The sequence below is a fragment of the Ylistrum balloti genome, unplaced genomic scaffold, assembly GCF_031769215.1.
Source record: "Ylistrum balloti isolate Yb309-2 unplaced genomic scaffold, AGI_CSIRO_Ybal_v1 Utg369892, whole genome shotgun sequence".
NCBI lineage: Eukaryota > Metazoa > Mollusca > Bivalvia > Pectinida > Pectinidae > Ylistrum > Ylistrum balloti.
In genome coordinates this window covers 362,149-378,202 of record NW_026782024.1, presented here as the reverse complement: position 1 = coordinate 378,202, position 16,054 = coordinate 362,149, and the positions used below count along the sequence as shown (strand labels likewise).

The 16,054-nt window shown below is 36.1% G+C and overlaps 1 protein-coding gene across 1 annotated transcript; it reads left to right on the top strand.

Moving 5' to 3' along the window:
- The first annotated feature begins 14,314 nt into the window (after positions 1-14,314).
- LOC132546482 (uncharacterized) lies at positions 14,315-15,301 on the top strand. Its single transcript, XM_060210201.1, has one exon. The coding sequence runs from the start codon at positions 14,315-14,317 to the stop codon at positions 15,299-15,301; it is 987 nt and encodes a 328-aa protein (XP_060066184.1).
- Positions 15,302-16,054: the final 753 nt, after the last annotated feature.

Sequence of the window (16,054 nt, the reverse complement as noted above, 5' to 3'; positions counted from 1 at the left end):
GAGAGTAACATGAAGGCACTGAATATAATGTATTAGAAATGGAGATTCATTACGGTCCATCAGATATATTAAAACAGCCAATGATTTATCTTAGTAACCCTTGGGCAAGCTACTATGAACACCTATCAGTTTCCTCATTGTAGAACACTCACGGAAATGACTTACAGATTAGCATTATACTATTGAATTACAGACAACATGTATACTCACTGCTGATACATACCTTGTTGACGTTATAATGTGCCCCACAGTTACTGTCACAAACACCGTCCCTGTAGTGCGAGAGATATCCGAAACTCCCAGTCAGCAATGAGGATGTCTACCTTGTCAGAGGAGGCAACACTGAGTCGTTGTCTGACCTCTTGCTTCATACATAACAATTGATTGTTCTCTGTATTTCCCACTTTAGCTGTTGTGTACGTGTCTCAACTTTTAAGTAGAGATAACGAAACCTGTAAAACACTATTAAGGTCTACTTTATGTCCCAGAGTAACGTTTTCCTTGAATTTCATAGGACTTTGTACATCTGAGGGGCCTTTCTGGCTAATAAGGTTATATATTTTCTTTGAATAAAACCGAATACCTATTATTGTGTGGATATTATCTAAGGGTGCAATTGATCACAAACTGCTGTCGATGGGAAGCACTTCCTTCGATTTTTCACACCTTCACAATGACTGCATGTCATCTTTCGCTACAATGGTGATTCGCCTGACAACCCGAGACGTTGGGACGATGCTTCCACTTATACGGAAGTGTTCCGTGGATATCGATTGCGGAAAGCCGATTCATGATCAGGCAGCACATCGTGAAAGAAGCGAATAATAAATATCTACTGATCACCTTCGTATCAGTGAAATGTGATTACAATCAGTTAAGAAGTTGCTGTCTACTGTCACGTAGACTTGACAAACGCCGCGCGGATACACCGAGTCAATCAATTACGATTATAATTCAAAACGAAGGAACGTGAAAAACAGAGAGAAAAAAATAATGGAAATGAAAATGTAGAAAGCATTTGAAGTCGTATCACGTGCAAATCGTCATGTGAATACTTGTCACGTGTAGAGTTCTAATGTGTGAATTCTTGCAATGTGTGAATACAAGTCAGTTGTGAATACATGTCAGGTGTGAATACTTGTCATGTGTGAATACTTGTCAGTTGTGAATACTTGTCATGTGTGAATACCTGTCATGTGCGAATACTTGTCATGTGTGAATACCTGTCATGTGTGAAGGTCATGTGTGAATACTTGTCATGTGTGAATATTTGTCATGTGTGAATATTTGTCATGTGTGAATACTTGTCATGTGTGAATACCTGTCATGTGCGAATACTTGTCATGTGTGAATACCTGTCATGTGTGAAGGTCATGTGTGAATACTTGTCATGTGTGAATATTTGTCATGTGTGAATATTTGTCATGTGTGAATACTTGTCATGTGTGAATACCTGTCATGTGCGAATACTTGTCATGTGTGAATACCTGTCATGTGTGAAGGTCGTGTGTGAATACTTGTCATGTGTGAATACCTGTCATGTGTGAATATTTGTCATGTGTGAATACTTGTCAAGTGCGAATACTTGTCATGTGTGAATATTTGTCATGTGCGAATACTTGTCATGTGTGAATACTTGTCATGTGTGAATATTTGTCATGTGTGAATATTTATCAGTTGTGGATATTTGTCATGTGTGAATATTTGTCATGTGTGAATGCATGTAATGTATAAAAACGTGTCATTTGAATTATTTAATACAAGTATCAATAACACACGAAATAACACTTACGTCCCTTCAACGTAAAGAAGATAGAATTAAAAGAAATCCTATCAGGAAACATAGTAAGTGCTGCGTTGACATCTGTTGGCATTTGATGTCTGTAACAATTATTGGAGTCCTCTTGATCAGGACGATAACGGCCCTTGGTACAGGCGTGAAGTAACCACCATTCGATCGACACTGGTAATGATAAATCTACATTTTCATAGTTTTCTCATCAAAAGTATTTAACAATTTGTTAACACGTGATCATTTTCCTGTTTTCTTTTTAAATTTCGACATAAACGCAATTTCATTTTGAATGTAAAACAATGATATGTACATTTGTATTAGTCTTCTCTGTATTTTTTTTTAACTCGCTTGTTTGTGAACATCATATAACGGTACTTACTTAAGCTATATAACTTTGTTAATATTCTAAATACCAGCCTCATCGTACAGCTTACGGTAAACTCATCAATTTACATTTTATCTGTGTTTACTTAATTACTGTAAAATTGGGATTGTTTTGAACCAAAACAAGTTATGAAGACAAAGACTAATCTAATTATACTTGTTGAAATATGACTTCGGAAATGTGTTGGTAATTTTGCACGTACGTATGAGGGTATATCATACGCTCACGCAAGTTAAAGTTTTTTTCTATTTTTATTGCTTATGAACATAAGGGGAAACATTTTTCTTAGCTTAGGTAAGGTGATTTAATTATAGGAAAAGTACTATGAGCAGAATTTATATTATTCCTTATAACACAATGTGTGTGATGCTTGTGATTATGCCTACCAGTTTCGGAAAATATGACATCATTTACGTCTCGCCTTCCAGAACACCTGGTCTTATTATGTCTTCGCAATAAATGATAGGGATATAGGAATGTTCCCGAACACACATACAAACACATGTTTCCCTTCAACAGTCTGGCGACTTCATCCATCGAATTTTTTTAATAACTCTTCCCAAAGTTAAACAGAATTCTTATACCTGATACGGCTTTCAGTTACAGGGTTTTCGGGGCTAGGACTATATATTCCTTGTCAGCACTCTACCGTTTCCCTTTCTGATGGTTTTAATCCATTTAGACATGTAGAAAGTGACAGAGTGTCTCGGAAAAGTCGAGTTTCTTGGTTTTAAGATCAAAGTTAAGGTCGCTTACTATATTTATTTAGAAAGTCCTTGTCAGTATTCTAGCGGTTTCATTCCTTGAGAGATGTTTATCAAACTTCAAACCCATTTCACTGGCCCAAATATAACGGACAAGTTTGAGGTTCATGATTGTATGGCAAAGGTCAAGGTCACACTTTCTATTTGTAGAAAATTATTGAGAAACAGTTAATTGGTTTATTCTTGTAAGTATTTCGAACAAACTTCACATATGGATTGAAAGTCAACTGTTTTTACTTTCAGTGTGCCATGAATGTTCAGCGATTACATCTATATAACACAAAGCCCGCTAGGGAACTTTCATAGCACTATGAACGTTAAAATTTTACTATCAGTCAATCGATTTGTATTTTCAGACTTACTTATCTTATTTTAAACGGTTTTATTGTCATATGCAGCTATTTCTGTGGGTTACCATGGACTACGCCCCCTTAACGCCTATCGAGTGGCAGGCACGAGAGCCCACAGGTAGAATGGGACCAGTCATGAATGAGTGATTATATTCAACTTAGTAGGAACCATTTTACTCGGGAGACCCGTGCAACCATGGTTATATATAGTTTTGTATTATAGCTAAGATATGGGTTACGGACTAGTAGATGTATTACCCTATGTAAGCTACAATATATCTATTTACTGATAGTAAATTTTGATAGTAAATTGTCGGAAATCGTCATAAGGATACAGTCTTGTGCCAAACACATGTATGATTCTGCGTGTATTTGAGGGGGATATTTTATTTGATAAAATGGATTTGCTAAAGGTTATTTATCAAATGATGAATTGTTCAAAGTAAGATTAATTTGTGACTTCGTAATGTCGACGTTGAATACGATTAGTAATAATGTGACATTTTGTGTTGGGAGTTTTACAAAATATCTCTGGAGGAGTTTTCTCCCTTACATTGTGAATTTGAAGGACTCTATGTGTATGTATAGTTGAGAACTGTAGAATGTTTTTCTGTTTGTTACATGATTGTCTCGTGTGACTTAATAAAGATGACAGAAGAAACAAAAACAGCTGTTGTTATGATAAAAAGGAATACACTCTGACTCATTTTATTGAATAATTTGTACTTTCTCATTGGGAACAACTAAAGATAAACACAATAAAAAAGTTAAAAATAAACTCGCTTCTCAATGTTGCGTTTGACGCCACAAAGATGTGGCTCCACCTGTCGACTTCTATTAGGTGAAAGCTTCATTCATTACACGGGTTATGTGGAAGAAGTCCAGCTTTAGTGTAAAGTGTCTAACAGTATTTCATCATCTGAGTTTGTGTCATCCTCACCGAACCATCTTCTACGATTGTACATGTACACATGTGAGGGATCCCGAAGGTCATTTCTTTATGCAATAAACATAAAAATATATTTCTGTTACTTAATTTACTTTTCGTTTGTTACATTAAATATTTGTCGTGCTTTTTCTGTTTTACGTTATATCCCGGCATAGAGAAAGTGTCCGTTGGGGAATTTCCATAAAAAGTAGTCCAAATCACAACGCACTAAAGAATATTGTAACAAGTGGCACGTGAATTTTTTAGCCTTCATAGCCTTAAGAAAGTCATTTTTCTGATATGTTTCATATAGTGGATCGCCGCGAAAACGTAGATATATTCCTATAAAGGTCCATAAAATCACAGACGAATTAAGGATACAGAGTTGTAGGATCACGATTTCTCTTATTTTAAGGAAAATATTGTCAATGCTCTGATGGCTTCGTTCGTGTAGTGATTTGGATCACACTTCCATTGGCTATCTTCATTCTTACACTCAACGCGAGGCGGATACGCAAGGGGCTGTCTAGTTTACCTTAAATTTTCTTTCATTATCACTATATATATTATTCTTTTTTTTTCATTTTTGTATATCGTATTTTTTAACTTTTGTTTACTTCGATGTTTACGATTGTATATATGGTACAAAGTGTTAAAAGTTATATATAATTAAAACTGTTACATAACACATAATTGACGTCACTTTTACTTACTGTCACGTTCTTGTTTTGATAGGCTATGATAATATATTCATATTAACATTTAGAAGAATTCCGTCTTTCAGATAGTATTGTAATATGGAAACATTTCACGTATACATTTTGTGGTGCTTTATTGCGTTGATTTTGAAGTTTATTAGCACAATGTTATGATTAATGCGTTATATTTTAAACTTACGTGTATTAGAATAGCAAAATTTAAGAGAAGTCTGTGTAATTCAGATTCGATTTATTTCCCGTTGTCTATTATTGTTTATCGTAAAATTTATTTATCGCTCTATGATAAAACCACATTCCAATCTCATTCCACCATTTCACATTTTAACATTTCCGCTGGTCTTTTATATCCGTAACAACCCTAACCGAGACATCCAACTAAAATGATTTAGAGCACAATAATTTGGTAGAAACAACAAAAATAATCAATATGTTTAAGGGTATATCAAAGGTCAGGTGATCAAACTGGTAATGATATATGAAGGGCTAGATTTTGAAAAGTGATTAAAAGCAAAAATAACAATGTTATTCTGAATATAATTACCATAGCAACAAAAATTCATCAAAATTTATGGCGCCATTTACCGAATCATGTCATCATAAAATATAATTCACAAGTACTAAACAAATAAAGCGCCCAATCAAACGTTCCAGTTCAGTCCAGATAACAACAGATAACAAATCATATTAAAAACGCCAAATTCTATTATATTGCATTGTGATTAATTTTGTTTCAATATTACTCTCTTATTCTTCTGAAAGTTACAAACCTTTTTTTTTTCTTCTTCTTCTTCTTCTTTAATTTCAACAACAAGCTAACTTCTTCTAGGCCCGATATTGGAATGAGAAACGTTTTAATTATAGCACACGGGAGACAACTCCTACATATTAGTCATATTTTATTTCATGTTTCATGGAACTATATTTGTATGATCCTGCAAGTTTTCGTATAATACTTTAGATTATTTTGTCAATGAATGAGAAACTGTACTTTCTAACTTTGGTGCTGACATTTTTGGTAAGTACAAATCAGCTTATTTAGGCGCATTACATAAGCCTTAGATTTATAGTTATATTGATATGGGATGGCATTATGATGTTGTGTAGATGTAATATTTCAGAATAAAACTAAAGCCATCCCTTGTATTTATAATTTTCATTTATTTGAGTCATTTTGTTGATACATGAGCGTGTACTTTATTTTTCATGTAATATGTATAAGGCATTTCATTACGAGTTGTCGTACATTCCATATCCTGCCACGAAGTGGATGAGAAAGAACATTCTGTGGTGAATTTACTTATATAGGTGATTGAACTTGTGTTTTCTATTACCCTTAAACGAAGCAGCTTATGGTCAAGAATAACAAATAAGCATAAAGCAAATATGCAACTAATAGATAGATTATTGTCTGCAAGCAATATTACCGTTTTGTATTTAGACTTGGAAAGCGCATGATAACATGGATGGTGGGTGAGTTTTGTGTCGCTCTTATGAAATTTTAAATTTTAATTGTCAAAAATTTCACAACACATTTGAAAATAATATGGAATCATATTTCATTATACAGTTATCTAAGGGCTACAAAAGGAAGAGGGTTAACCATTATCGTGGATGGAAAGTCAGGAGTCACTCCTCCAAGCAGACATACCCGATACGAGTAACAGGTGCACGAGACCTACAGGTGCGAAAGGCAATACGGGTAATATGGACATGAAAAATAATAGTAACGTAGTCTCACAAGATTCCTCTCCGGACACTCACTTTAGAGCCAGTACAGTGACCAATGACCAAAGTACTCAGGGTGCCACACCCGGCACCGATGTCCCCAAAGAAAAAAAACACCTGCACACTAACAAATGAAAACGAACACAGGTGTAAGTAACGCCATTTTCCCCTCCGGACATATCATTCCAAAGTACATGATGATTTCCACCCATCCCGAGCCCCGATCGTGTATCCCCGGGCTAGTGATGAACATGATGGCGCATGATTTCAGCATTTTAAGTAGTAAAGTTGAACAGAGGAGTTTTGAACTCATTGCCCGACTTGGTAAGCTGGACATGCTTGACGAGATAACGACTTGGTAAGCTGGACATGCTTGACGAGATAACGACTTGATAAGCTGGACATGCTTGACCAGATAACGACTTGGTAAGCTGGACATGCTTGACGAGATAACGACTTGATAAGCTGGACATGCTTGACCAGATAACGACTTGATAAGCTGGACATGCTTGACCAGATAACGACTTGGTAAGCTGGACATGCTTGACCAGATAACGACTTGGTAAGCTGGACATGCTTGACCAGATAACGACTTGGTAAGCTGGACAAGCTTGACCACATAACGACTTGGTAAGCTGGGTACCAATAAAGTTACGAGACACGCACCATTACTCTGATTTTCAACAACTTCCAACGGAAATCGCTAAACGTCGCAATGCTTAATTACCTTAGGAAACTAAAACACCGTGATGTTAGTGAGCGACTAGTATACGACACACTGATTGTGAACAGTTCACCATATCGACCAGAGATCGACGCTCCTATGCAAGCGCGCTCCTCAGGACAAGACCCACGTGTACTTGCACGCGGCGACACTTGACACGCATAGGCCAGGTCCTAAGGTATATTGACTGACCACGGAAATCCGTTAGCTGTAAATGTCTGCGGAATCAAACAGAAATTATTGAACCCAGACTTTCTCGATTTAATTAGTGATTGTGATATTTTTGTGTGTATTGACTCCAACGCTGATGAATTTGATGAATTATAGGTTCCCATTGGTTACCTCTCTATATTTTGAAAAAAATATATCTAAATAAACACAAATCCGGAGCAATTGCAGCAATATATAAACCTGTTCTGTCTAATACTTTAAAATTTATTCATTCAGACTCAGAATTTATTCCGAGGATTAGGGTTGACATAGAAAACTTTGCGCACTTAAAGGTTGTGTCTATGTACTCCCAGAGGTGTCTGCATATCGATCAGACGAATGTGTTATTGAAATTGAGAACGAATTGTTTGATCTTTCGTCAGGTATTGACAATAGTTTAATAGGTGACTTCAACGCAAGCACCAACACATCGGTCGACAGTGTTATAACCAGAGAAAAACTCCTAGACATCCTTGATGTAGACTCTTCTGATGTAGACAATATCTACGTCTATCAGAAACTAGGATCCTATAGCATCGATCTTAACAGAGTTAACAAAGATGTTGGTAACACTAATAAGTGCGGTAAGAATACCCACTTGTAAAGGAGTGTGCGTGGTAGATTTTGTCACTACTGCTCAGTACATTCAGTGCATTTGTAAGTGGAAGCGGTGTGAATAATCCCAAAAGGCTATTTTCTCAGTTGATCGGAAAATTAAAAATCAATATCTTCCTATTGACTTACAACACAGATACTCTAGAAATGCCCGTTTTGCTTTACGTGTCAGAAAAATAGAGTTATGAAAACATGAAAATTGTCGGACAAGTTCACCTCAAGTCTGGTATAAAATACTACATTAAATTTTGTATATATACACATATATGTAAGAATTTTAGGGTTTAGAAATACTACGCCAAATTTAATAGTTCTTGGCGAACTTGGCCGTTATCCAATGGAAGTAGTCGTGAAAGTGTCCTATTGAATTTCACTAATTAGGAATGAGTCTAGACCCAGTAGTTTAGTATATAGATTGATGTACCAGTTGTATGTTAGTAATTTGTATAAGTTCAAATGGATAGAATTTATTTAATCATGTTTTGAAGTTATAGGACGAAGTTTCATTTTCCAGAACCAGTGTAGCATAACAGAACACTACAACAAAACACATTTTAAAAATGTAAAGAGATGAATTTATGCAAAAGTGGAAGTCCGATATAGGCAGTGCTTCTCGTGATTAATTTTACTGTAATTTTGAAATAACTAGAACTTGAACCATACCTGACTCGGCCTTCAGAGAGAAATGGATTGATCTTATGTAAAACTAGATGTTGTAATATGAAATTTCTAATCAAGACAGAAAGATGGCACGATGTAGAAAATGTTCACGTTGTTTTAACTCTGTAGTGGATGAGTTTCATTATTTATTCCAGTGTCAAGATGTGAGGATGATAGACTTGAGACAGAAATTTCTACTATCTTATTATCGTAATAATCCAAATTTAGTCAAAATATACGGGATATTATCAGGTTGTCACAAAAGTTATTAAATCATTTTTGTCTTTTATTAATCAATTTAATCAGCATAAAAATTCATGTAAACATAATGTAGTATTACTGTATACTTACCATCCATTTTGTCATATATCTGTGTTGATATAGTATGTTACATCATGTAAGGTATTTTAATGTATCTAAGGAAATAAAAAATATAGCTTAAGAGTATAAATCAAAATTATTGAAACCCAAGCGACATTAGAATAACAAGCGTTCCAACGTAACGGAGTTAACGGATTATGGACGTCATCGTTTGTATTGGAACCTAAACTTTAAACAAAACCATATAAATATATTTTACTGTTGACTAATCTTATTCTAACCAAACATCTATCAAGGCTTCTTACAAGTGCTATCAACTCCAGAATTAAAACTATAGGAAGGTAGATTTTGGAGAACTTTAAAGAGCTTTTAATCGTTTCTCCACAGCCGCCCCTTGGAAATCAAGGTCATAACATATACTTACCTAGACATTTACTAACCACACAGCGAACAGATACAGATATACGATAATGTTTTTTTTTGTTTTCTCAATTCTGAAATAGTACATTTAGGACATATTAGCAATGCCATGTCTACAGCTGATGTATTTAGTGTACACTAAGTTGGAGACATGGTTACATCATGATCATGTTAGGATACGTTCTATTTCGTTTTATGATATGAAGTTATTTGTGTTCGGTGCTCTTCAGTACGCCTTGTGTTTTGTTTCTGATAATGGTTTTCACGTGCGAATGCGACATGACTTTCTTAAACTTACCAATGTTTAGTTTAAACATATTTTATTGACAAAATAACATGTCAAAGGGATTGGTCTGTAAGTTTTACCAACTTATGATCGACTTCTCCCATCAATATATACTAAAAGGATAAAGAAACGCAGGGTGAACTTTATACCAGAAATTAAGTATGATATCGGGCTTCATTTAAAACGAAATTTTGTATACTTACAGATAAATCAAAGCTTAAAAAATTCCAAAGTCTGTATTTTTCACCTGACAATTGGTTTAGAGGTACTAACGATTAAATTGAATGGAACCGTAGGATTTTGAAATTGAAATTGAACTGAGTCATCAATATCTTGTGTGTCTGCCGTTTGCTGTGGTCACGGCCCTTATTCTTCTGGTCATAGAGTTCATGAGAGCGTTAATCCGTCTTATGGGGATGTTGTCCCACTCTTCAATCAGAGCTCTGGTCAACTGCTCTCGAGTAGCAGGGGTGGCTGGCGCTTTCGAACCTGTCTATCCAACTGGTCCCAAAGATGCTCGATCGGGGACAAATTAGGGCTATATGGCGGCCAATCTAGTGGTTGAATGTTGTTGTTGGCCAGAAAGACTTGGCAAATCCTTGCTACGTGGGGCCTAGCATTATCCTGCTGAAGGGTTAGATTATGCTGCTGTAAGAAAGGGATAACATGGGGTCGGAGGATCTCATCTCTATACTTAGCTGCTGTTAAATTGCCATCAATAACAACCATTTGTGATTTTAACCCGTGTGAGATTCCTCCCCACACCATTACTGAACCGCCCCCAAACCTATCCCTCTCTACAACACAAGCGTCCGTAAAACGTTCGCCACGACGTCGGTAGACACGTTGACGGCCGTCAGATCGATAAAGACAGAATCGAGATTCGTCCGTGAAGAAAACTTGTTTCCACTGCATCAGTGGAAACCGTCGTGGAGCATGTGCAGCGACCCAGGCCATACGACGCTTACGTCGAGCAGGGGTAAGGTGTGGACCTACGTAGGGGCGACGTGCTCTTACACCAACTTCTCGTAATCGATTCCTTACAGTTTTTGAACTTATAGGACGCCCCTGATTTCCACGAACAGTAAGTGCACTCTCAACGGCAATAAGGCGCCGATTACGCACATGAGAGACGACGATATAGCGATCCTGACGTCGTGACGTTATGCGCGGACGTCCTGACCTAGGTCGATCGGCCAATCGCCAGGTTTCCCGAAGTGGAAACATTAACACCAAAGTGCCTAGCAACCTGATTTTGCAGCTGTCGTTGCATCAGCATCTGATTGGCCTGACCCCTCTGAACTTCTGTGAGTCGTGCCATTCTTAAAACGAATCAAATTCTCAATTAATTTTAGGGAAGCAGTTGGTCTGTATAAAGACTAACGAAGAGTGACTTGACCAACGCTGCATGAGACCAGAACAACACGGTGCACGATATTCTTGTTTTTTCCTTCCTCCATTTACCAGAGCTGCGCACTGTACCGTCACTAAATTTTCGATACATGACAAGGTGTAATATGACCTAATTACTCAATCCATAAAATTTCACTTTATTTTGAAAACGCGTTTTCAAAATATCGGAATAAATATTACCCTGCGTTTCTTTAACCTTTTAGTATATATACAATATAGTACAACAACAATAGTCACATGATGGCATCTGTAGTATTAAACTAAGAGACAAAAACACGGATTAAACTGACGTATATACCTTGGTAGATATGGCGGATGCCGTCAATGAAGCAGGAGGTGCTTACCATTCTGTAACACCTGGGCCCGTATAAATACAAATCGTAATCAAGTAATCGTGTTTTTGTACACGGACACAAATACTGTTGTTATAAGTCTGATATCTGAATTAACTGTTTTTCGATGATTTGAAAGAATTTCAGGAAGTCTTCATGTGAGATATTATTGCCAATGTTAAGTCTATTTTTAAGCTGCTATTTCCATGATTTGATGTAGTTTAAAGAAAGCTGGATTGAACACAGATTCCATGCTTGAACATGAGAAATGTTTCTTGTATGAGAGCCATGGTCTTATTTTCCTTGTACGTTTCAGGTTTCTCCATATAATGCTTTCTTTGCTCCTTATCTTGGCTTCTTTCGATTGACTTGTAATATTAATATTATATTATAATCATGTCGGTATTTTATGGTTGATTTGACCCAAATATGGCGTCAATCTTTCCTGCAGAGGCAGATAAACGACGTCAACACTGGAGAAATTTATGCTAACGGCATGTTAAAATGTGTCATGGAAATATGAGAAAGATATTACGATGATGATAATCTTAGCGACATTCTCTGAATCATTTTATACGGCTTCCAAGTGAGTTTGATGTCAGATTGTTGCAAAATCCAATAACAGTTATAGTAGAAAATATTTCAAACCAGTGATCAACCTCAATCGTAATAACAAAACTTAATCATATAAAATGGTATTGTTTCCTCCTTTACTGAATAGGTATAAACGGAATGGTACATAAATCCATATCGCCATTTTAACAGAAGCATATCAGTGGTACGTTGATGTTCGGAAGATATCTTTATTATTAATCATTACACACACTGAATGTTACTTTATTCATTTTGCCGATTCATTTTTTCAATATAATTGATTGAAGCATTCCATCTTCCACTGACTCCTCAACATCCTTTCAATAAATCGCTATAAAATTCATGTCTGATGTTTCTAAAAGCAATTATTTCGTTTGTGTTGATCTCTATGATAACGAACAGTTATCAGAAACATTGATGTGATTGGTGAGTGCATTGTTAGATCCAATTAGTGCTGTTCTCTGTATTTTATAATTATTACAAATTTATCGTTTTATTTTATCTTTAATAGGACATTACATTGATTATTCCTTTCTGTTAATATTTCGTATTTAAACTACCACGAAAAAATTGATTGGATAGAAGATTGAATGACACTTTACTTACAGTATGAATAACTGGGGTACATTTATGATACATGTCCCGGTGTTGTATGTTTATATTATATAGGACAGACATGGCGGTGTATTGTTTTCGATAATAAAGCGATCTTTATAAATCGATCATTCGAATGATCTGCTGTGTATTATCAATGATCGATTCCATGTGGCGCTACACGACACTGCTTCCATTATTTAAACTTACTCACAGCTTATAAAATACAGCAAATACGAGGGCGAGTGATATGCAGCCGGTAAGTAAACCTTGTTAACAACCCTCAAGTCATTTCTTTTGTTTAAAAAGTGAACTTATCTTCATAATAAATATATCTTATCATATTAAATCTAATAATCACAGTATGAGCTTGTTCCGGTTAAATGGTCTTATTATTCAGTGTTATCGCATGAAGCATTAAGATTTGTATATGTCGAATTCCTTTGTCAGATTTAATTACACTGCTATATTCTTAAAGAATTTCAAGTTGAAAACAAAACCAATGAATGCTGTTTATATGTGACAGTTGACCTTGTTTCCAGTGTTGTGGGTTTTGGTTAAACATGCAGTCAGCTGAAAAATAAAGTTACCTCTCAGGCCTTCGATACACAGGTCGATGAAGGCTATAAGACAGTTTTGTAGTCGCCATCATGTCCTCAATAAAAATATTCTACTTCCTTCCGCGATACAAAGCTGGTTTCGATCCCCGAGCGTAGACCTGTTGGTTACGTTGTTGTTAATTTTGCTCTCACTGAATGCCATTACTTACTTATATCTGATTAAGTGGTGCAAGACGGTTGAGTCTATGAAGCAGAAGTCACCATTCTACTTGAACTTTTTAAAGGGTCAACGACTCTCTGTACAAATTTTTTTTTTTTTTTTTTTCATGTTTTGCCTTCCTTTCATCGATTTTGATTTTGAAATGCGGGTGTACATTCTTGTCAGTATTTTCTTGCTGTATAAATCGATACTACAAGGGCTAATTATCAACACAAGGATGATAGCTACATCACTACTACGAAAAGCACGTGTACAAATACGATGAATGTAAGAGTTCTCTTCTTTATTGACTACACGTGACCTATCGTTTGTTGAATATTGTTAAATCACGTACTCAAATATAGAGATATCGAAACTACAGTACAAGGTATACCGATGACCATTAAATGTATCATCATCCGTTTCCGTTATCAAACTTAAAACTTTATGCTATTCTTAAGCTGCCTCTATAGAATCCCTCCATTAAAAACCGAATCATCGACAGTTAATTAATCGTGATATTCATAGGTCGCTTAAAATTATTATATTGTTTATGACCGAACCAGATTCATGACTTTGATGATTTATGAAAATGATGTTTTGTTTCAGATAACCAGACACCACGTGTTGTGCCTTTGTGCTTGTACGTTCTTGTGTTTCTGCATCCTCATCATATGCAGTCATGACCTTGAACTTCGCCCCTTTCTCAAACCGGTTCTTATGGTTCTATCTGATACTGGATCAGAGGAGAACAATTCCACATTGCATCAAGGGAAAAAATACATGGTGTATGACTGCAGTTACGCTCATGGGCGTGAGTGTGGTGGTTGGTCGGACAGATTGTCGGGCATGCTCAGTGTCTATGTTATATCTATTATGACTAATCAGACATTTCTGGTGAATCATGATAAACCTTGTCCCCTCCAAAAGTTCCTGGACTTCAGAGACCATAACTGGATTTATAACCAGGAAAGCTTGAAGAAAAACAATCTTTCTCATCAATACCTGTCATTTTTCTGTAACGTCCCCGCAGCCGTTAAATCCCACCGAATGAAACGTTTAATAGTGACTTTCAATAGGGATGTTAACTTTGTGCGCATGAATTGGGACTATACTGAGCATTTTCGATCCATGAAGGGAACAGGAAAGGTTGTACCTTGGATAACCACACTGCAGTACGCAGATATTTATAAACATTTCTTTAATTCACTTTTCAAGCTAAAAAAAGAAATGAGTGATTACTTGGATCATGTAAGAGGACACAAACATTTTGCTTGTGCACATATACGCATGGGTGAATCAGGCATGGTGCGTACAACACCGGCGGAATTAGGTGATATATGGCGTTTTTTGAAAAAGAAAGAAAAACAGAAATTTTCCATTTTTGTGGCGACGGATTCTAATTTAGTGAAGAAAAAGGCCCGGGAATTGTTCTCAAGATCTTTAGTTGACATTCATGGTGTCATCACGCACATTGACATTACTAATAAAGATGATCAATGTGCTGGGTTCCGTAAAGCCATCTTAGACTTTTTTATGTTGACGCTGTGTGAGGAGCTCATCATAACAAGGAGTGGGTTCGGTATAATAGCCGCCTACCTCAGACAGCATCACACGTTATACTGCTTGACCCGTAGTGGTGTTGTCCGCTGTACTAGGTTAACCATCCACAATATTTTCCCTACACCAATCCTCTCACCATTCTGAATCAGTTAATTGTTATTGCTACCAAAAACCTGTCCAAGTACAAGACCAAAACAGAAGGGTATAATGTCAATGCATTTGATTTAAAGCGTTTTTTCTTATTTTATCACATCACTATCTTGTTATCGGTGTTCACGTACGGAGGTGTGATCGGCTGAAAGTCCCCATTTTTCACATTGTGACGTCATAATTTCATGTCGTCATATATAATGTGATACCAAATATGAAAGAAATACAGATTGAAAATATGGCTGTTAATAAAATGCTGTCTTTATTAATGTTTACAAAAGTATATGAGTTTTGAAATAAACACGACCTTACAGTAGTTTACTTTAATATCAGATTCATGAAACTTGTCATGAAAGTTTCATCTTACGTTGCTAGAGGTTCCGTTTCAGACTCGTCTCGACCACCTCATATCAATTGAAACATTTTCCACACAACTAATTAATTTATCATCAGTTTGTAAGTAGCGAGAAAAAAAATCACTTGTGACTTGTAATTATGTATGGCCTTAATATTTTGGACATTTCCGTGTAATAACACTTAAAAAGATTTTCAGTTCCGCAATATCACAAGGGGGGCTTGTACGAACATATTACAGTCTCCCCGGGAGGCCATCCTTAAATGCCCGTAGCTGTTAACTGGATGTTAAAGCGATACCAAAATCAAACTAACTTTTTGGGGTCTAAAGTTAAATATCTTTGATGCTTGTTAGTATACCTGGTGTTATAAACCAGCTACTCATTCGAGAAC